Genomic DNA, 21,452 nt, shown 5'->3' with positions numbered 1-21,452 from the left:
TTAATGTCTTTTGAAGTGAAAAGCTGCTTGTTTGTAAGAAACAAATTCATTAAGATGTTTTTACTTTAAACTATTGTCACATCCAGATAAAATACAAGTCAATAATACATAACTTTTCGCTTGTTTGCTTGATCTGTGCATATTTCTCTCCTGATTCAGACGAGACAACTTTTTAATTTGAACAGACATTAACCGATAAATTGTTTAATTAACAAGTGGATTACTTGTGGATTACTGTGATGTTTTTTATCAGCTGTTTGGACTCTCATTCTGACGGCACCCATTCACTGCAGAAGATCCTTTGGTGAGCAAGTGATGTAATGCTACATTTCTTCAAATTTGTTCAGATAAAGAAACAAACTCATCTTTATCTTCATGGCCTGAGGGTGAGTACATTTTCAGCAAATGTACATTTTTGGTAGAACTATTCCACTATTAACAAAATTAGCATTTGTCTAGCGCAGAATTAAAAATAAATTAAGTTCAAAGTGTAGATATAGTAGAAGAAAAAAAAATAATATAATATAATAATGACCATTTTTGTGTACCTTACTGTGGAGAATTCTTCACGGGTTACAGATGAAAATAGTATCCAGCACGTTGCCAGTAAGAGGCCCCACAAATGATGTGCGTAGAGATTCAGGTTTCAGCATTGGCTGTTCCTTACAGAATGTAAATTAAAACATAACTGAACACTGTTATTTTTCAGTCTCATCATGTAAACTCATTTTTCTTTTAAAAACGTTGGATATTTTGAGTGACTCAGATGGTAAATGACTGAGGGATTCTTCCCATCTGACCTTCAGTTTACTAAAAGATCATCCATGTGTCTCCAGTGGGTGATTCACATAGTGTGTGCTAGATTTCTCTTTTCCTGTTCTGAGAAAATACAACAACGCACACCTATGCATTACATCTTTAGAGGGACGACACTTTACAGAATCAACCAAAAGTTTATGATGATGTTATTGTAGATTGTTGTTTTACGAATTGATTTGTGTCAAATTACCCAATAGGCTGTACACAGTGCAGGTTATTCGGGCATGTTGTCACAAAAGGTCAACAGAATAACTAACTTTTTCCTGGTCTATATATATATATATATATGAGTAGATATGGCTTTATATTGGGGTGGCTGTGACACATACACACACATTTGCCTAACCCAACATTAATTTGTTTACCCAGTTATGGATTGCAAGTTTTTATTATTAATGAAAAATATCGTTCATGTATAAACAAAATTATTGTTGTGCTTCTGTATAATAGTATATACTTGTCAATAATATTATTAATAATACTAATAATAATTACAATGATGATGATGATGTAGGCCTGCAACAATTAATTCCGATCCAAGAATTTGATTGGCTGAGCGTTTCGTGATGGACTAAAAGATAAATAGCTATATATATCATGATACAATCGCAGCAAAACATATACAGTTGCATAATAAACACGATGCCCACAATATACATATGCTAGACACCTATAATAATGCAGTATGTTATTTGCGGGCACAGTAAACACCGAGCAAATGCTGCAATATGGAGATATAATCACTGTCCTATAAGCTGTAATTTTTTTCTCATATCAGATGACGCTCTATTGTACCTTGTTTGCGGAGTTTTAAAATTGCCGGTTTGAGAGCGTGTGGCTAATAGCTATTTATCAGGTTTAAGACAAAGCTGTGCTCCTCTGATGCTGTCTGTGTAGGCAGCACACTAGCTCGAGGCACAGCCGCAGATTTGTACAGTATGAAGTCACTCACTGGAAACGAGCGACAGATATTCTGAGGCGCTGCTCTGTCATCGCCGTGACGTCAGTTTGTTTAACTCGCGAGCGCAGCATGCTTGATATAAGAGCCGGTTCCGACAGCTATGTCAATGTTACTCTGTTCTGAGGCGACTTCTGAGGGCACTTGAGAAGCAGCCGGTACCTCGCTGCAATGACACTTACTCTTATATTCGTCATCTTGATCGCGTGTCCCCTCGAGTTCACAGGTAAGAACTTAAGTTATAATAACCCAACTTCCACTGATTGGTCAGAAACATGATAACCTATCACTTAACAGGTCAGCACTATGTGCATTGTAACCTACATATAAAAGAATAATGGAAAATGTGTATTATTAATAATATGTTCAACATTAGCCTATATAATGTGGAAATGTTTGCTAATAAGTGATGTGGTAGCCTACCTTAATTTATAGTTTTGTTGTTTAAAAAAGGCTTATAGAAGAGACATTTGCATGTTAAACTGCAGAAATATTGAACGTTCTGTTACTTTCTTTTAAAACACTTTAGGAAAATTAATTTCTGGTACATATTTGTGAATGTTTGTATTTTTTCATAGTACTCAATAAAAAAATTAAAAAAACTTTTGTAAAAACTTGCAACATTTTGCATGACTTTAAAGGGACAATATGGTCTTCTATTGTGAAGAAGCAGTAACTTTAAGAAAATTGAACATCAAATATAGATTCCTGGAAGTTCATTTAAGTTGTTAACATAATGAGTGGGTGAATGAGTGGCTGTTTCCATAAATGAACAACTTTGGGAGTAAAGTAAGAACATGTAAAATCATAATGTGTAATTATAAATTTACAGAACCCCATAATGCTTTGAATTAGAAAGGCTGTGTCTGCGGATCTGACCAATGACCTCGATTGACCTTAGTGTATTTAAAACCACAGGTGAAACATTTGTCACGCCAAATTAGTGCTCAGGTGCTGACTTAACTGCGCTGTTAATATCTTTTCTGTAAACCTTCCCCAAATGGTCAGTTCAGGAAAAAATTGTGGTCCTACAGTAGCAAGGTAGATTAACTTTTGTGAATAAAAGCGATGACCAAATTGCTCAGTTAATTTTTGTGGCTTCCTGTTTGGACTTTAAATATCATATTTAGAAAATATAATAATTTCCTGTGCCATTTGGGAAAAAATTCCATTACTCTATTGCTAATGCATGGTGCACTAAAAATGGTTGCGCAAAAATACTTTGCATTCATTATAGACTCTGTGTCAACATCCATTTAAATTAAACTTACAAACTTTATTCATTAGAGGAATGCCTTGATTTCCAATGCCTTGCTCTTTAGTATCTTAAGCAGTGACTGATTATACATGCTCCGGGGGAATCTCATTGTGTTACAGAGATCTGTGGGAAAGACCAGCAAGAGTCTGGCTCGGCCTGTCAGTCAGACTGGCTGAGAGAAGCCAGCAGTGACCAGAGCAGCAGGTTGCTATAGGACTGAATTGAGTGAAACTTTAAAAGCATTTTATATTTGTGTCTGTCTCTTTTTCAGGGGCAAAATGGACATATAATGGTAAGTAGACCCCTCAATCATTTATTTATTTGAAATAACCATTGTTGCAATTTAAAATATTTAAGAATGGCTCCCATATTAAATGAAGACACACAAGCCTGATAGATAGATAGATAGATAGATAGATAGATAGATAGATAGATAGATAGATAGATAGATAGATAGATAGATAGATAGATAGATAGATAGATAGATAGATAGATAGATAGATAGATTGATTGATTGATAGATAGATCTTGGATTGGATGGGTTGATGGATGTATATATAAGGTATTTCTCAATGTCAAGGAAGGATCCTCGGAAGCCATTATTTCGAGGATGCTACGTCATCGACATCCCTCGAAGGACTGTTCCAATGTTTAGGATCCTCTGAATTTCAACCAAGGACTGAGTCCTTCATTTGAAAAATATGCCATACATAGGAAAGGATGCATATGTGTATCCTTCGCGCTCTTCGCACTCTCAAATCACCCACAATCCTATGCGTGCAGCTTTGCTATCTTGTTAAAAAATGCAAAAATGTAGAACGTTAGGAGTCAGAGCATTAACGGTTTTTATTTACGTTACCAAACATTTGTTATAACTGTAATAAATATAAGTAAAGTTTAACGTTTAAATGCCAGTACAAATTACTACCATATTGATATTGTAAATTATATAAATACAAATGGTTAACTGAACTGGACCTGTCATTTTACAATTTTTAACTTGGTTGCGTCATCGGCATTTCTTTTATAAATAACTAGTTAAATTGTCCAAAGTAATTTAACGATACCATTCACAGCATTATTCAAACGGACCTTTTCACTGACGTAATGGCGCAATTACGTGCACTTGCTAGCCTGTTCCATTTACGTGTTCTCCGAATGCTAAAGAGGAGTCTCGCCTAGCCTCTGAAGGAAGTGACTTGGAAGGATCAGTCCTGCCAAGGAAGTATTCTTGACATTGAGAAACGCCTATAGATCGATAAATATGCACCAATGTATAAATATAGATATCAACAACAGTATAACTATATAACTAAATTACTGTAAGTCTTTTATGCTCAATGCATTTATTTGTTAAAAAATACAGTAAAAACTAATATTGCAAAATATTATTACAAATTAAAATAAATATTTTCTCTTATTACAGTATATTCACAAAATGTAATTTAGTTCTGTGATGCAAAGCTGAATTTTCATTCAGCATAATTCAGTCTTCCGTGTCACATGATTATTTAGAACTTAGATTATTTATTCCTTGCTGTCATTTTTATCAGTTCAATGTGTCCTTGCTTAACAGAATTTGTAATTTCTTTAAAATAAAATCACAGAACTTTTGAATATTTTTCCTAAAACATTTTAATACATTAAAGGGGTCATATGATGTTGCTAGAAAATAATGAAGTTTGATCTGATCCAATGTGTTGTGATTGGCCAAATGCCTCAAGCGTGTTACGGAAATGTTACTCCCCTTACCATACTGTGATGCTGTGTGTCCCGGTTTAATGAGATAAAACCCATTACAAATGAGGCATTTGTTGCATCCAGTGCGGACATAATTACTGATTATAATGACTTATACTGTCTTTTTATGTCTTTTGTTGCATCGCGCCACTTAAACATAAAATCATGTCTGCATTTGGGATTGGAGAAATGGAAAACAAAATGCGCTACTCTACACTGCTTAAAACTCACGTTTCAGTCATCAGTGGCAAATTATTTTAATTTGAAAACATACTTAAAGGCTGTGAGTCAGAACAGACGGAATTTTAGGCTACCCTTTCAGGTTCAGGAAACAGTCCTTGTCCTCCGTGAAATGCTTTGCACAATGCACACACACATGTATATTTGATTTGAACTGTTCTGGAACAGTGTTGTAAATAACTTAACTCGTTTGGAACAAAGTAGTGATGCATTAACAACTAAACACAGAGCGTCTCCACAACATGGCATCGGCAGCAGCAACATTACTATGGCGAGAATAAAATTGACGCCTTCTTGTTAAGGTAAACGTTTGGGCGATGTTATGCAAATCTTCCCACACAATGACATAGACATGTGGGGGCGTGTTTAAACGAGGAGTTTTAGGAGGGTGTGGCACAAGCCAAAACTCTTTAGGTTTTAGACTTTAGTCTTTGCAACTTCAGGGATCTTATCTATTGTCATACAGCTTGTAACACTCCAAAGACAAAGGAAAACTTGAAATTGCATCATATGACCCCTTTAAAATGCCACACATATAGACTTCTGTGAACTGTTCTGTTTTAATGCAGCAAAGGAATCATTGAATCATTGGTTATTTGATTCATTCAAACAAACAACTGAGAACCAGATATTACAGCATTTTCACTACTGAGAGACGCCATCAAACACTCAAATCAAAAAGTTTACTAAAAATATAATTGAAACGTTGATCATGTTTATTTCATTGCATCAAATGTAAGATGGAGGAATTATGAAACGTTTTGCTTCGGTTATCACCTGACTGTAAGTAAGAGTTGTAATGCCTTCTCTTACAATGACCAGATGGAGTCGTTTTCACCTCAGTAGAAAAGGTCATCCAGTCATCTGCTACAGAGACCAGCAAAACGTGCTCTTTACACGCTGAAGAGCTTTAAAATAAACATGCTTAATCACGGCCGCTGTGGCAGTGTTCTGCTCTATTGCCTGAACCTAGGGAACCAAACAGGCTTCTGGTTACCATCCTCATGAGTCAAGACTATTCCTGGGCACACTTTTTAACCATTATCTCTAACAACCCCAGTATGCCATACCAGTGTGCACATGGAGACCCTCTGGCAGCCATGAAGGAGGTATCAAAGAACATGTTGCTCTTGGAAAATGGGATCTCGTGGTGCAAAGATAACCCCATTTTGACCCCTATTGGCTCTCACGGCTCTTCTGTCATTCCACGCAGCTCTCTCCTCAAGCCGCGGTCACTCACGTGTTCTCACTGATTTTGCAAGGAGACTTGTTGAATCATTGAGGAACACAGAATTGAATTACACACTTTAATGTGTTTTGATTTATTTTATGGCTGGTTTGAATATATAACGCGACTCAAGGGACATCAACTGCAAAACAAAGCTGTCACAATGGCTATATTTTGGGAGAAGATTGTTCGTCTAATTGCTTGGCTGTGAAATTTCATAGCTCCCTATACTTAGGAAAGAACAATGCATAATATTATTCTGTCTTTGTGTGTGGCACATTGCAATTTACAAGCTGGATCTCTTCTGTCCCTTTAGTTAAACTTGTGAAATAATTTTCACTTCTGTGTGCAAATTTACAGTCCCTACAAAGTCAGACTACCTTGTAATGTGCTATATTTAGGCTCCTAGACTAAAAATTTTGGATAATGTGATTATCAAACCAACCACCCTCATTAAGCAAATTGCTAAGTTTAGTTGCTACTAAAACTAGATCTTTGCATTTTCTGAAGAAAACGTGAGTGGTGCTCATGCAAAAGTCAGAAAAATTAAGCTAAAGTGTTTTGAGTGGCCCAAAATGTTAGTTTATGGATTGTTTTGCCCATTAAATTATTAATGTAATATATTTTGAGAAATGGACAATGTGACAATTGAGTTAAGTGTCCAACTGACCACTGTTTGAAATACCATAATGAATAGCTCAACGAGAAACACTGCAGTGCTTGTGCTGTTGTGTAGATGTTATCAAGCCCATCAGACTGAGCACAGATGAGTGTTGTCCTTTGTGCCGACTAACACTGAGAGCTCTTGACATTCAGAGGATGAATTAATTCCGCTGAGTCAAGGCCGTTTTCAATCATGTACAGGGACATAATGACATCAAACACATCTCTGCCTGAGGTCTAAGATGAAAACAGATGCACAAATGCTCAAAAAAGTTAGATGAGTTTATTATCTTAGCATTATTTATCCCAGATAGAAAGAACGATACTTCAGTCATGAGGCATGTTTTGTAGGGAATATTTTAGGAGATTAGGATGAGGATGAGATTGTTGTAAAGAAATTCAAACTTTGATTAAGGAAGGACATTTAATTGATAAAAAATAAGAAGTCGTAACAAACCCCAAATGATCTTAATCTAATATTTTTTTCATTTCATTAGAATTTAATTATTTAGATTATTTAAAGGTATTTTATTTAACGAATAACTTATTTTAATATAAGGGCAATAAAACTAAGGGATAGTTCACACAAAAATGAAAATTCTGTCATGAATTACTCCGCGTTGCAAATTCGTATGACCTAAATTTTGGAACACAAAACAGTAATTGTTTTAACTTCAGGAGCTTTCCGACCCTGACAGCAATGCAACTTACATGTTCAAGCTCTGAAATATAGCTAGGACTTTGTTAAAATAGTCCATGTGACCATTGGTTCAACTGTAATGTATACATCAGCAGCACCACATGCATTCATCGTGAAACTCTCGTGAAACGCACATCGAAGACTTACACGGACAAGAATAAATTGTTGAATGAAGTTGATAATTTTAGTCTTCTTTGCATACAAAACATATTCTTGTTACTTTATAACATACCGGTTGAACCACTGACATCACATGGACTATTTTAACGATGACCTTAATCCCTTTCTGGACCTTGAGCATGGTACTTTGTGTTGCTGTCTGTGCAGGGTCAGAAAGCTCTCGGATTTCATCAAAAATATCTTAATTTGTGTTCTGAAGATGAATAAAGGTCTCACAGGTTTGGAATGACATGAAGGTGAGTAATTAATGAGAGGATTTTCATTTTGGTTGAACTAACCCTTAACTTATGGCTTTTGTTGCAAATAGCAGCATGACCTCATCTTCAAACAGTTCATTGTGTTAATGTCCAACACATCCAGACCAGAGAGTTTCAGATGTTTTACTGTAGAGGTCCGCTCATTATGACTGCATAGCAGTTATTATTTAGGGGTTATGAACCTCTTAGGGCCGGCCACAGGCATCTGTTGTGATTATGATGGAGAGGCTAGTCCAGATTAGAAATGAACTGAGCAGTGAGTAATTGCGACCACAAGGGAGAAACATGTTAAGCTACCAAAATAAACACTGTGTTGAAATCTTGCAGTTACGGCAGTCCAGAAGACAAAAGCTGCCCACAAAACCATGATCATCATTGACAAAGAATACAAAAGCCCTTAATGTGATGCTTTAAGCCAACAGTGACAGGAAACCACTTTTACTGCCACTGTTTCAGTAGCAGAAAACAATAACAATTGAATTTAAAAAGCCTAGTAAATCTTATTTTAATTCAAAACTGTGTCATATTTTTCAAAAATGACCCCTTTTTTACCCTCTTCTCTACAATGCACTGGAAATGTCTCTTAGTCAAATTTATACTCTGTTGGAATGACTTCGAAGCCTCCCCCAAAGCAAAACATTATCTTTTATTGTTGGGTGTGGTATTCATGAAGGGCATTCATTTTGTAAGGCAGTGTTCTGTGACCGCTGACCTTAGCCTGTGTCTTAGCAAAACATTAATGCAGTCCAATTCTGGCCACATCAAATGCTCAAACGTACACCTCCAGATAAGACACGGTCACTTCGTTAACCAAAGCTTTCTTCGACTTTTGCTTTCAGGACCTGATGGGGAACACAACTGGTCCAGCAACTACCCATTTTGTGGAGGAGCATTTCAGTCACCCATCGATTTCCAAACGCAGCTGCTGAGATACGATCCAAACCTGCCGCCCATCCAGGTCCAGAACTACAACCTGTCGACCAACGAACAGCTCACTCTCAGCAACAACGGCCACTCTGGTTGGTGCACTGATTATAGAGCATTTTGTTTTTTAAAGACGACTAATAACTATTGTCACATTACGTACCTTGTAAACGTAAGTTTTTAGATATTACATTTCATATTGTAATGTCTGAGTGAAAACATAGACCGTTCTTTCACTACAATAGATTAAAGGATTTGTGGTTGTTAAACTAATGAGACCGTGCGTCACACATAAAGGGAAAATAGTCTTTCTTCTCAAGCTTAATTTCTAGGTCAATGTGGAGAAAATAATAGAAGGATCTATTTTGCATGTCTGCCATAGCAATTTCCTGTAATCACCCGCTTATTATGATAAAACAAACCTGTTTGTATTTTAGTCTGGAAAATATGGCAAAGTTGTGATTCGAGGTAACGTCTTAAACAACATCACAAGTGCTATTTTCCTAGATAATGGGTATTTTCAGCTATATTTTGGTCAAAGATGGATTAAACAGACTGAAGTTGTTCCATCTACCATTTCTCGACTGTGATAGTTTACTTAAGACACTCTTATATTTTATCCACTCTCACTCCAAAGAGTAGTGTCTGGTCCGAAAGAGAGGGAAATGTATAGTTAACTACAGCAAGTGTGCATTGCTGCCACAGAGGTCCTGCCATGAGAATGAATACTGATGAGGTTTCCTGACAGTGTACCACTGTGCTTGGGGTTTCAGAGCCATTACAGATTTAGTTTGGGAAAATGTAAGCAGGATTATTAGTTGAAAAGCTTGTGGAATTTGTCAAATGGAAATCTCGATGTGCAAGCCTGTTAATTATTCACCCCAGTGTCATCCAAGATGTTTATGTCTTTCTTTCCTCTGTCTAAAAGAAATTAAGGTTTTTGCGGACACATTTTTAGATTTTTTTTTTTTCTTATAGTGGAGTTGTCTGGGACCCAACGGGTTGAAAGTAGTAGACCTTTTTGTCTTGCATTTGACCATACTTTAAAAGTGAAATGCATGGTTTCTTTCCTTTGTACCCACAGTGCAGTTGTCTTTGCCGTCTCAAATGTACATCTCCAGCTTCCCTCAAAGATATTCAGCAGCTCAGCTCCACTTCCACTGGGGCTCTTCCAATCTGCTCACTGGATCAGAACATACTGTTAATGGCAAACGGTTTGCTGGAGAGGTAAAGTAAATATGTACACACACGCCCCAAAGAGGAGACCTCGTCCATTACTGTGAACACCTTTAGTGCAGAATCAAACTGCTTTCGATTGCATAAGCCCTTTTAAAGAGGATTTGAAAAAAAACCTGAAGTCAGGACTCAACAGTGCATGATGCAATACTCAGTAACATGTATGGAGGTGTCCCAAATAACCCTTGGTTCACACCGCCGGCGTCTAGAGCGTCAAAAATCGCTCTTGCCGCTCTGCTCACGACGCTGCAGAAAGATTCGTGAGCGCTCAGACGCGCTGACGTAGATCGAATGCTTATTTTGAATTTAAAGCGGCCGCAAAGCAAACAGCTTGTTGATCTCGTGCAGACTAACCACAAGGAGGGTAAAGTTATAAGTTAACCTCATTAAATATTGTTGTGGACTAAATATTAAGATCCTTTACTTAAAATGAACAATCTCAGACACCTTGGTCCACGTATCACTTTTAATCTATTTTTTATGTCCCTGTACGTAAACAGGGACACATCATAGATTATTGCAAACGCGAAACAGCAATAATCAACCTGTCCTCCATTGTGATTGGGAACTAATGGTCGGAGCTGCGTTCTCTGGAATCCTCTCAAGCGGTGGACTTCTACGTTCCGATTGGTTGCTGCCCAACCGCTTCATAGATCATTACCATAAAGTTGCCCTGATTTCAACTCTCCTCGACGCTCTCAACGGCCAAGTCGCGCCGCGCCGCTCCTCGCCGCTGCTCGACGCCGGCTCACATTGAAAATGAATGACTTCCGGCCACTTTGACGCTCTCGACGCTGGCGGTGTGAACGCACAGTAACAATCACTTCATCTCTGTTTATCACTTTATGATAGGGAAAATGCCTGCACAGTTTGTGTTCATAGAATACACATAAATCTGTTTCCAAAGATAGCATTCACAGTAATTGTGGCTCTGTAGTTCAGACCTCTGCCCTTTTATATTTGCATGTTGCCTCTCTTTTCCAGAGGCCAGAAGGCACATGCTGTGAATTGCCCTAAATAGACAAGAATTGATGGCTTTCTTATAAAATTCTTCTAAACGAGTTGACAAATTGCTATTGCAATATATGGCTATTCTCCTGCATAGGTTTTCTGTTTTAGATCCAGCACTAGGTCATGAGCTTGGCAGATGGATGGATGGATGGATGGATAGATAGACTACTCGGAATGCAGATAGAACCTTATAATTCCAAGGGGACATGATTAATTGATTGATTGATTGATTGATTGATTGATTTCTCTTTAAAGCCAAGTTATTTCTGTTATATCCAGATGCATATAGTACACTTCAATTCTGACAAGTACCCCAACATATCAATGGCAGTGGACAAGCATGATGGCCTGGCTGTGCTAGGAGTTTTCATTGAGGTGAGTCCAGGCCTCAAACCACTGCGTCTAATGTGGTGCAGTGGTTAAGGCTCCGAGTTGATGCTCGGAAGTTTGCTGGTTTTATTCCTGCAAGAACTGAGCAATGATCCATCACCACAAGGCATTTTACTCTCAGTAATTTAGGGTGACTGTCCCTGTAATAAGTTCTTGTAATAAGTGCTTAAAAGTCACATCAACAAATTTTCCAGCATAGCTCTTATTTTCTAATGAGGCAGTGTTTTATGTCATTTAGATTGGAGAGTTCAACCCCGCTTTCGACAAATTCTTCAAATACATGAATGGGATAAAGTACAGAGGTACGTTACTTTCATATAGTTTGAAATATCTGTGATTGGGATGTGCACAACACAAGTATGCTAACGCTCTCCTATTGATAAACTGTGAACTGACAGATCAGAAAATACAGGTCGCAGCATTTAACATCCATGCGCTGCTACCGGCCCGTTTGGATGAGTATTACCGCTACGATGGTTCTTTGACCACACCACCCTGCTATCCCAGTGTACTATGGACTGTGTTTAGGAGACCAGTCACCATTTCAAGAAAACAGGTATTTCACGAAAACAGGTACTGCTTTGCTTTGAGAAAGATGAGTTCTGTGTTATCTGGGGCAAATATATCCATTAGCAGCAAACATGATTCACATGGTACTTGGAAAAATGTTTATTTCATCGGAATACCGCTACTTGTGGTTGTCAATAGATGTAGTGCATGTAGTTATGGCATAACTGCAAACACCTAACTGCAAACACCGCCAAGCTTTGACTCTTTGTTTGTGACTTGCAATTCTGAGTCAATAGTCTCAGCTGTCTATATTGTCTATAGTGTTCCTGTAGCTCAATTGGTAGAGCATTGCGCTATCAAGCGCAAAGTTGGGGGTTCGATTCCCTGGGAACACTTCATAGGTAAAATTTATAGCCTGAATGCACTTTAATGGGGCGGTCACACAGCATTTTTTGTTCCATTGACTTCCATTCATACGCATACGAATGCGTCAGACCGGAAATGCAAGCTCATGCAAAAAAATTTGCATTTCGCTGCGTTCCAAAGTTCAAGTTTGGTGAACTCTAACCTGCGAATTCGCATCACGTGAAGCTGTGGGACCAGTAGAAAATCGATACATCACTGCGTGACCTCTCTGTAACGTTATAGAAATTCAAAAACGAAGGAAATGCTATATAACTTTAGCTGTAGCGCAGCGTTCATAATGCATATTTAAAAGATTATAAAAATTAAATTAAAAAAGAAGCTGCATGGTTCGCAGTGTCAGTTGAAACAGGAACAGATGGTACATTTGAATGAGGACGTTTAAATAATTTTGTATTGCTTACGGTGTAAGTATATATTTATATATATATAGAGAGAGATACAGAGAGTACAATATAATAAGACGCTTTCGATGCCGTTGCAAAAGACAGTACAAGCACATATTAATCTATGTGATAATTAAGGAGAGAACGTTTTATCTTGCTCCCACCCATTTTCGCAGTGGCGTCCGAAATAATTTTGCACGTTTAAAGTCTAGTGTGACGTCCCCTTAAGTCGCTTTGGATAAAAGCGTCTGCTAAATGCATACATTTAATTTAAATTTAATTTATATTGTGTGTAGTAATGTTATTGTTGTGTCTGTACAGTTTATGGCATTGGCCACAGCTCTGTATGCTTCTAATGCCCAAGAGTCTACTACTGTGCCACTTCACGGAAATTACCGTAAACCACAAATCACAGATAACAGAGTGGTACTGGTTTCCTTCAAGGATGGTAAGTATTGTCTAGATTGCAGTTTGATTTTGTATGATATTATGCCAGCAAACCTAAATGTTAAAATATCTGCTGCAATGCTTGAAGAGAAGCTTTATTAGTGCCATGGTTTCCTATCAAAGAATCGATAGGAATAAAAGCTTTCAAGTTGGCTTTGTCTCTCTTTTAACATCTGCTCAAGGCTTCCATTTATGCACTGTTACCTTTTTTCCTGAATGAAAGACCTTTGCTGCTGCAGGCTCCTTCGAAACAAATGCTGGGTTTTAAATTAGATGCTTCAACTTGCATAAATCTTTCCCTCCAAACCTGGTTTTAGAGTTGGTGCACCACAGAGTTTACATCTAAATGTCAGGCATTTTGTTGCTATGAGAGAAGTTTGGGTTCGCTGTCATTACCGGAGGCTTGGGATCTGCTTCAGTCTTGCTGTTTGCTTACATCCTTGCATGAAGGCTAAATTCATCGATACCACTTGCTGTGTTCTTTACTGCATGGCAATGTTTCTTAAGAAGCTAAATTATGGAGAAGAAAGCTCGGTCCTTCATTTTTCCTTCCAACCCCTGCACTAGTAAAGTTTTACCCTAGCAGTCCTCCGTTTCAATGCTAAGCTTGAACACCTCTCTACATTGTGTCTGGTGCAGGACTGTATGGTATTCTTTCAGCGGAATCCCCCTTTCAGAGGAAGCAAGTCATCCAGAAGCTTCTGGTGGGTGACCTTGCGGATTTGGCCGATGAGGGACTCTACCAACTTCTGCCAAAGTTGGGTTCCCAACCGGGAAAGGACAAGAAGTTGAAGAAGTCCAAGAAAGAGGGACACTGGAGCCAGGCAACTCGGAAAGAGCAGTGGTCAAAGAACAAGGTGCAAAGCAATACTGGCTACTCCTCTTCCGTTGGGAAGAACACACCAACACCATGGTATATGGGAGCATTTGATACGGCTAAAGGGATATGCTTTGTATCCCTGGAGGAGAATGTCATGCATCAGCTCGATAAATACCATGCAAAGGGTCTGATGGTTGAAGCTCTTAGAGAGGTCGTTTTTCCAGAGTTAAACCTCAGGAGTTACTTGCACTGCCGGTCTGATCTAGACCTTCAGACCATAAGAAAACTCGTACAAGGAAGATCTCGGGATGAAGCCGCCGAGCTCGAACAATCACTGGCTGAAGCCATGCTGAAGAAGATGAGGAGGCAAATCAACCAGCATAGAAACCCCAACATGAAAACCACCATAGGGCATCCTCAAGCGACAGTCCCGAAGGACTTCAACTCAGCCTTAACTTACCACAGACCTCAACGTGCTGAATGGGAAGATTAGACCCAGCGAGGGCCACATTCCTCCCCAGAGGGCCTTCATTTCTGCAGTATGCTGTCACGCACAATATTCATATAGTCAACTCAGCTCCTAAGGCTAGCATGTCATTTGAGTAATATTTATTTAGTTTGATGGTACCCTCTAACACTGTCTTTGAGACTCAGACAATCTTTGTCTCGAACTAGTTTTGCTTTTGCAGTAGTTGAAATGACTTGTTAAGCAAATAGTGTTCATGATTTGTTACGCAGCTGGTTAGGAAAACTTTGTAGTTACTTTCCAATGAACTGGACAGTATGCTTTTGCTGGATGGATGTCGACAGGACCACAGAATTTCCAGCCTTCAAGATCCAGATTAACTATCTAATGATAAGTCTAGACTAAAGGCTGGCCTGTTTTAAGCATTAGTGATATTTTTGTGGGAGAATATGGCTCAAACCATTTTAATTATGATATGCAATGCACAAAAAGACAGAAGACCATCATGGTGAGGGCATATTTAAACATTTTATTGGGAAAAGCTCAAAGAGTCAAGCGCAAATTAAAAGGGACAAAGGGCACTTAAAGTATTTTAACATTCTCAAGTTCTCGAATGCTGTGTTGTACTGTTTTTTTGGGTGTGATCTGAACCCAGAGAGACAGCAGACAGCGTAACCTTTTTTTGGACACTGACTCAGATTTTGGTCTATAAAATTCTTTGTGAAATGTCTAGATCATGGATTGTAAAATTAAACGTCAATTAAAAATGTATCACTTTTTCCACTTGTAAGGAGCAAACATGTCCCTTTTTATATTATAAATGCTTTTCAGAAGTGATGTAGAAATATTATAAAGTGCAATGGCTTAAGTTTATATACGTACTTGTATTGAGTTAAAAGAAGAAAATAATCTATGGAGCTTGTATGATCCGCAGTAGTGAATATTTCTGATTTTATTCAAATTCTGTCATCATTTACTTACCATCATGTCATTCCAATCCTGTTTGACTTTTTTTCTTCTACTGAGCACAAAGGAGTTTTATGTCTATCCCAACAATGGAAGTCAATGGTGTCCAATATAGTTTTGTGTGTGTGTGTTTTTTTTTTCTCTCATATAGTACCACATCATTTGTATGTGCAATATATTCAGAAAACTTTCCTCTCGATTCATAGTTTTCTTTTCTTTCCTTCAAGGAGACTTTACTTGGATGAGCTGGGGTACGTTATAGTAAAACAAACAGTTGTGTGTGCATGTGTGTTTGTGATGTCCGACGCTTCTTCACTCTTGGCTAACAGACGTGACGTCTTATGTTATGAGACTCATATGAAGCGATGAGCTGGTGGCCATGAAGTGACGTGCAGCTGCAGTGTTGCGTCACCACTCTCTTTGGCCACAACAAAATTGCTGTTGACATAAGATTGAACATATGGAGAGGGCATGTTTGTGCACTTAGCATGACTTTAAGACCTTATCATTGACGTATCTATGGTTAAGTTCTAATTGCAGTGTTGCAGTGCTTGACAGATATCTTTACTTTAAACCACTGCGCCCTATACATGTGCATGCGCGTCTCATGTGACAGCACTGGGTTTTGTCAACACATGTGTAATCACAGCCACATTTGTGTATTTTTGTGCATTATGTCAGTATGTGATGACTGGTAATCATATTGAGAGCTGCTAAACAAAGAAGCTAGTCTTGGCTTTTTTGAGGAGTTACAAGTTATTTTTAACTTCTGTTGAGTCAACATGAAATCAGAATTTACCCAAAACTTTCTTCATGCATTCACATTCACACTTACACGCGTGATTCCTTAATGAACATGAATTCAAAACCGTAAAAAAAAAAATTAAAAAAATAAAAAGGAATAACTTTCATCTGTAACTTTTCATAATTCAGCAATTCCCAAAGAATAAAATCAAGTCCTGCATTTTTGTCTCCACTCTGAAATCCATCACATTATGGAAAACAATTGGGTTGCAAATGCAATTTCATGTTGGCTTTAATGTCACTAACAAAAAAGTATATATTTTAAACCATGTTCATCGTGATCATATTCTTTATATTACATGAAAAATTACACTTTGTAAACTTGTTCAAAACAAATATAATTCTGCATTAAAAGCATAACTGAGAAAATTAAACCTAGCTTCTGTTAATTATGAGGTTAATTCTCCTTTCAGGTATTCTAGCAACAATAACAGTGGCCTCTGTGCTAGGACTGCTACTGATCATTACACTGGTTTGGTGTCTTTGGAGAAAAGGGTAAGTTTTTGTGGTCGCGTTTATCGAAATGGTTACGCTTATCAGAAAGATAAAAATGAGTTATTTTAATAGGAATCTGCGCAATGAGGAATTTTATTTGAGGACAAAAGACTTCCCCATGCAGATTTCACAACAGGTCAAAGTTGGTCATTAGATTTTGCCGCGTTGACCATCAGTAAACCCCATGATTTGAAAGTGACTGTGATTCATAGATCTGTTAACAGTAGACAGTGGACTTTATTGCCCACAAAATTTTAATATATGACAGACAGCACCTTATTTTTGTCATGCTAATTTGATGTCAATTTTGTGTGAGCTGTGCTTCATACATTGCAACACTATTGACAATAGACCTTTTTCCCTGCAAAAGACTTTGGCTAATGCGACTGGAGCAAACAGTGTCTTTTTTCGCACAAAGACAAGGACTAATTTTCCTTGCAAACAAGTCTGTCTACTGCATACTTTATATCTTGTTAGATATTTTAAAACACATATGTAACAACAAAAGTACAATGAGTTTTATTAAGAAACAAATATTTGAGCAAAGAACTTTGGAAACCATTGCCATGAACTGACTCCTTGCCTTTACAGTGAATTGTCAACTACGTCTAATGAAATTCATGCCTCTTCTGTAAATGTATTGTATATGTTGATCTCTTTTGAAGCCGTACAAATTGACTGAGTTGTAAATAATTTGTTTACTATTTGTATTGATCGCATGCCTTCAAATAGTTCAATGTAATCTAACTGCACTGTAAAAATCCCATCAGAATTAACCAACATTAATTTAGAGAGATTCAGGCACCTACCAGATGCTGGTTGAAATCCAGCTACATGGTGATTGTTTTAACATGATCTGTAAATTCTGTATTCCCACATTGATTTATTAGTATTCTTCATTAAGCTAAAGGTGCGGTCATATTAACCGTTGCTCTGTGAAGAATCTGCATGATCAGGATTTTGAGGTGAGGGCAAAAAAGTTTCCAGCAAAAATGTGCTTGTGTTGAAGTCAGTCATGCTGGCTAAGAGAAAGCTGCTTGGCTTGACACTGACTTGTGTTAAAGGGATAGTACATTACCCCATGATTTACTCAGCCTCAAGCAATCTTAGGTGAATGACATTCTTCTTTCAGATTTGTTTAAAATAAAATGCTCTGGCTCTTTCAAGATTTATAATGCCAGTGAATTGGGTTTAAGAAGTGCATCCATTCATTATAAAAAGTGCTCCACGCGGCTCTCAGGGGTCAATAAAGGCCTTCTGAAGTGAATTGATGCATTTTTGTATTAAAATATCCATATTTAACACCTTAATATTTAACACCATATAATCTCTAGCTTCCACTAACTGTCGTATGTGCATTCACGAGAGAGTGGCGTTCTGGTGTATGATGATTTTTCTTACACAAACTCATCAATTCACTTCAGAACTCCTGAATCCGTGTGAGGCACTTTTTATGATGGATGGATGCATTTTTTTGGACTTCACATTATTGAGTTTATTTATTTTTTTTTAGAAAACATTCAATATTTTTTTTTTTTTAATGTATGTCTGAAAGAAGAAAGTCAAATACACATAGATTGGCTTGAGGGTGAGTAAATCATGGGGTAATTTTCATTTTTGGGTGAACTATCCCTTTAAGTGGTGCTTTGTGCATTTCTACAGTATTGGCAGTATTTTTGTCTGTGAAATTTTGGTGAAGTGGCCACACCTTATTGCAAGTTTACCAATATTATTGTTCCAATTTCCACAATAAACTGCCCGTGTTCTGTTCTGTTCATTAGATCTAACACCGAAGAACAAAAAGAGAAAACCAATGGGTACAAGCTGGCTGAGAAAGAAGAAAACATCTCCAAAGTATAACCTCTCAACATCTGATGAAACCTGAGCAAATTACACTCGCAGTCCATCCGTTTTTCCATCATTCGCATTTCTGTCTCGGACCTAGTCGCTAACAAACCATCTGGTTGCAATATTTAGATCAAAAATGTTCAAGGAACTTCTTCTTCAACCACATTCTAATCCAACAGGACCAGAAAAACCCTACGGTGACACGAGAGGAGAGTAAAAATATGTCGTTTTCATACAGTATGTAATTCGCCGCATTTGTCTAACCCACCAGTCGGCATCAAACCTGGTGCTTTGCGAAGCAGGAACCATCATACAATGATCTGCCAGGGTGGCCTTCCTTTGCTGTCCGCCGGCATGTGACATCTCTCTGCGCAGTGCCAAGCAGATGTGGTGGGAAAAAGCAGCTTCTGTCCGAGGCAACGAGGACGTTCTGGTTCAGCGTGGATATGTGGCGGCCTGAGATGGGTAGTTATGATGTCCCCACCCTGTATTTACTATTGTGCTGTTGGACAGATTAGAGTAATGAAAGAGTACGTGCAGAGCCGCTGAACACGCCACAGAACTCGCCTATTGTTCCCCAGCTTGTGTGTAGGTTGACCTTTGACCTCTCGTTGCCTGAGCAATCATGAGACTAAACGCCCATGCAAACCCTGTAACCCTTGCATCATAATGTCCCGGGATGCTCAGGCTTTCCCAGACTGCATGATGACTCGAGTGATTCGCTTGATGAACGAAAGGAAGGCTCGTTCCTGATTTTCAACATCCACCTTCACCTGCCCGTCATTTCAAGTGATGAACGATCTTGATTAGCTGTTGATTTGAGTTGACTCCACAGGAAGTTGATTGAGTTCTAGTGTTAGAGCTAATGGCAAAATAATGAGACAAATTATGAGTGTGTATGAGGATCATAATGATTATGATTGACAGATACTGAAGCTGTGAATTCTGAATAACACTATAGGTCAGTTTAGGGAGAGCCTGCTTTCCATGATGTTCCAGGCTGTTTTCTTTCTTTCTGGTAAACCATCTCTGCTGAAGATGATTGAACGAAGGACCTTGGTGGTTAAGCTAGTTCCTGAATCTTGAAACCGACTCTCCTCAGATGGAAAATGATAATGAAAAGCAAACACAATGTGATTTTGATTTATTGTGCTTGTTGTGCGCTGCATATATTTGTGATGAACACTGTGAATTTTGAGATATTCTGTCTTGTGTATTTTTCCTCATTTTGTGTATTAATTGTTTTGGTGAAGTAAATCTTTCTGTTGTGACGATTTTTTTTGAATTGGCATTAAATTGACATGATGAAGCTCAAATTATAGTATCTGTAAAATCATATTTTATTTCATATAATATTTATTAGTAGTTTTATAAATTTTTTGACATTATAAATGGAATTATGTATAAAACTTATATTTTTATATTACTACTAATATAGGAAATATAATTTTCTCCATTTTGACTAAAAATGTATATACTACATTAATGCTGATATCATTTTAGTTTACAAACTACATTTGCAAAGCACATAAAGTAATATCTGATCATAAATAATAAATTAGACTAAAGATATAATTTCATAGCATCTATGTGATCACGAATAATAGGTTTTAATCTACAAAAGCATCTGATGATCAGATCATGATTATGTTAGAAATTATTTTATTATATCACAACAACTCAGCTAATTTCATACTTAAAGTCTAAAATAATCAGCAAACCTTCACAAGCTGCTTCTTTTCAGATCTAAGTAGTTAATTGTGATATGAAAAGTCTAGTACCAGAATACAAAAAAAAAAACACAAATTAACAATAAATATAGGTATAACAATAAATATTAAAGTAAAATATATTGATATTAAAGGCATTATGAGAGGAAATTAGTGCACAGCTGGTAAGGGGTGGATTATTAAGGTGTTATATATATATATATATATATATATATATATATATATATATATATATATATATATATATATATATATATATATATATATATATATATATGGACCCTCCGTTCCTTTTTAATGTTTTGTTAATCACTATTACACCTGCTATAAACTTCAGTCATAAATATTATTATATATAATATTACTATAGGCCTATATGCTTACTAAATAGTTATTTTAAACAGGTTTACTAATTATATGTTAATATAATTTAATATACTATAATATATTTGTTTAGTTTACATATTAATCTTAAATTTACAAAGTACATATTATATCTGATGACATATAATACATTAAATAAAATATACATTTTATTTCATAGTACAGTGTTTATGTGATCCATACTTAATAAAAATAATAACACTTTAACACGTTTTTCATAAACTGAAAAAAATATATTCTGGTATTTACCTTGGATTTGTCATTCGTCTTAGTTTTACACACGTCACGTCTAATATTTCACCTCAAGCTCTTATATAAAGTATAACTTTTAAACAGGGGTAAAAATGTGCCATGACTGGAGGGCAAATAAACAATTTTCACACACTAAATGCGGAAATGGGATTATTAGAAATCATCACAATTTCAAAAACATAATTTGATGATTATGCATTTTAAATTCTGGATTAGGTAAAACAATGCAAGCATAAAACAGTATAGTTCTATGAATAAAATATATATGAAAAATAGTAAAAACAAATCATAACGCATGAAATGTTTCCAAGATATAT

The 21,452-nt window shown here is 37.0% G+C and overlaps 1 protein-coding gene across 1 annotated transcript; it reads left to right on the top strand.

The window, feature by feature from the left end:
• Positions 1–1,706: 1,706 nt before the first annotated feature.
• On the top strand, positions 1,707–15,814 carry LOC113043397 (carbonic anhydrase 12-like). The gene is made up of 9 exons (XM_026202752.1): positions 1,707–2,003; positions 3,307–3,327; positions 8,883–9,062; positions 10,052–10,194; positions 11,494–11,589; positions 11,843–11,906; positions 12,003–12,160; positions 13,245–13,371; positions 14,010–15,814. Exons 1-9 carry the CDS (start codon positions 1,949–1,951, stop codon positions 14,681–14,683), a joined length of 1,518 nt encoding a protein of 505 aa, XP_026058537.1. The 5' UTR covers positions 1,707–1,948; the 3' UTR covers positions 14,684–15,814.
• The last annotated feature ends 5,638 nt before the right edge of the window (positions 15,815–21,452 follow it).

Source organism: Carassius auratus, chromosome 25, assembly GCF_003368295.1.
Source record: "Carassius auratus strain Wakin chromosome 25, ASM336829v1, whole genome shotgun sequence".
In the NCBI taxonomy this organism is placed as follows: Eukaryota; Metazoa; Chordata; class Actinopteri; order Cypriniformes; family Cyprinidae; genus Carassius; species Carassius auratus.
Note: the sequence above shows the minus strand (reverse complement) of the source record. Positions and strands in the feature narration are given on the sequence as shown.

Excerpts from the sequence above, each read along its gene's own strand:
- LOC113043397 (XM_026202752.1), top strand. The coding sequence starts at position 1,949 with ATGACACTTACTCTTATATTCGTCATCTTGATCGCGTGTCCCCTCGAG. Across the intron at positions 2,004-3,306 it reads GTGTCCCCTCGAGTTCACAG|GGGCAAAATGGACATATAAT; the intron begins GTAAGAACTTAA and ends TCTCTTTTTCAG. Across the intron at positions 10,195-11,493 it reads GCAAACGGTTTGCTGGAGAG|ATGCATATAGTACACTTCAA; the intron begins GTAAAGTAAATA and ends TGTTATATCCAG.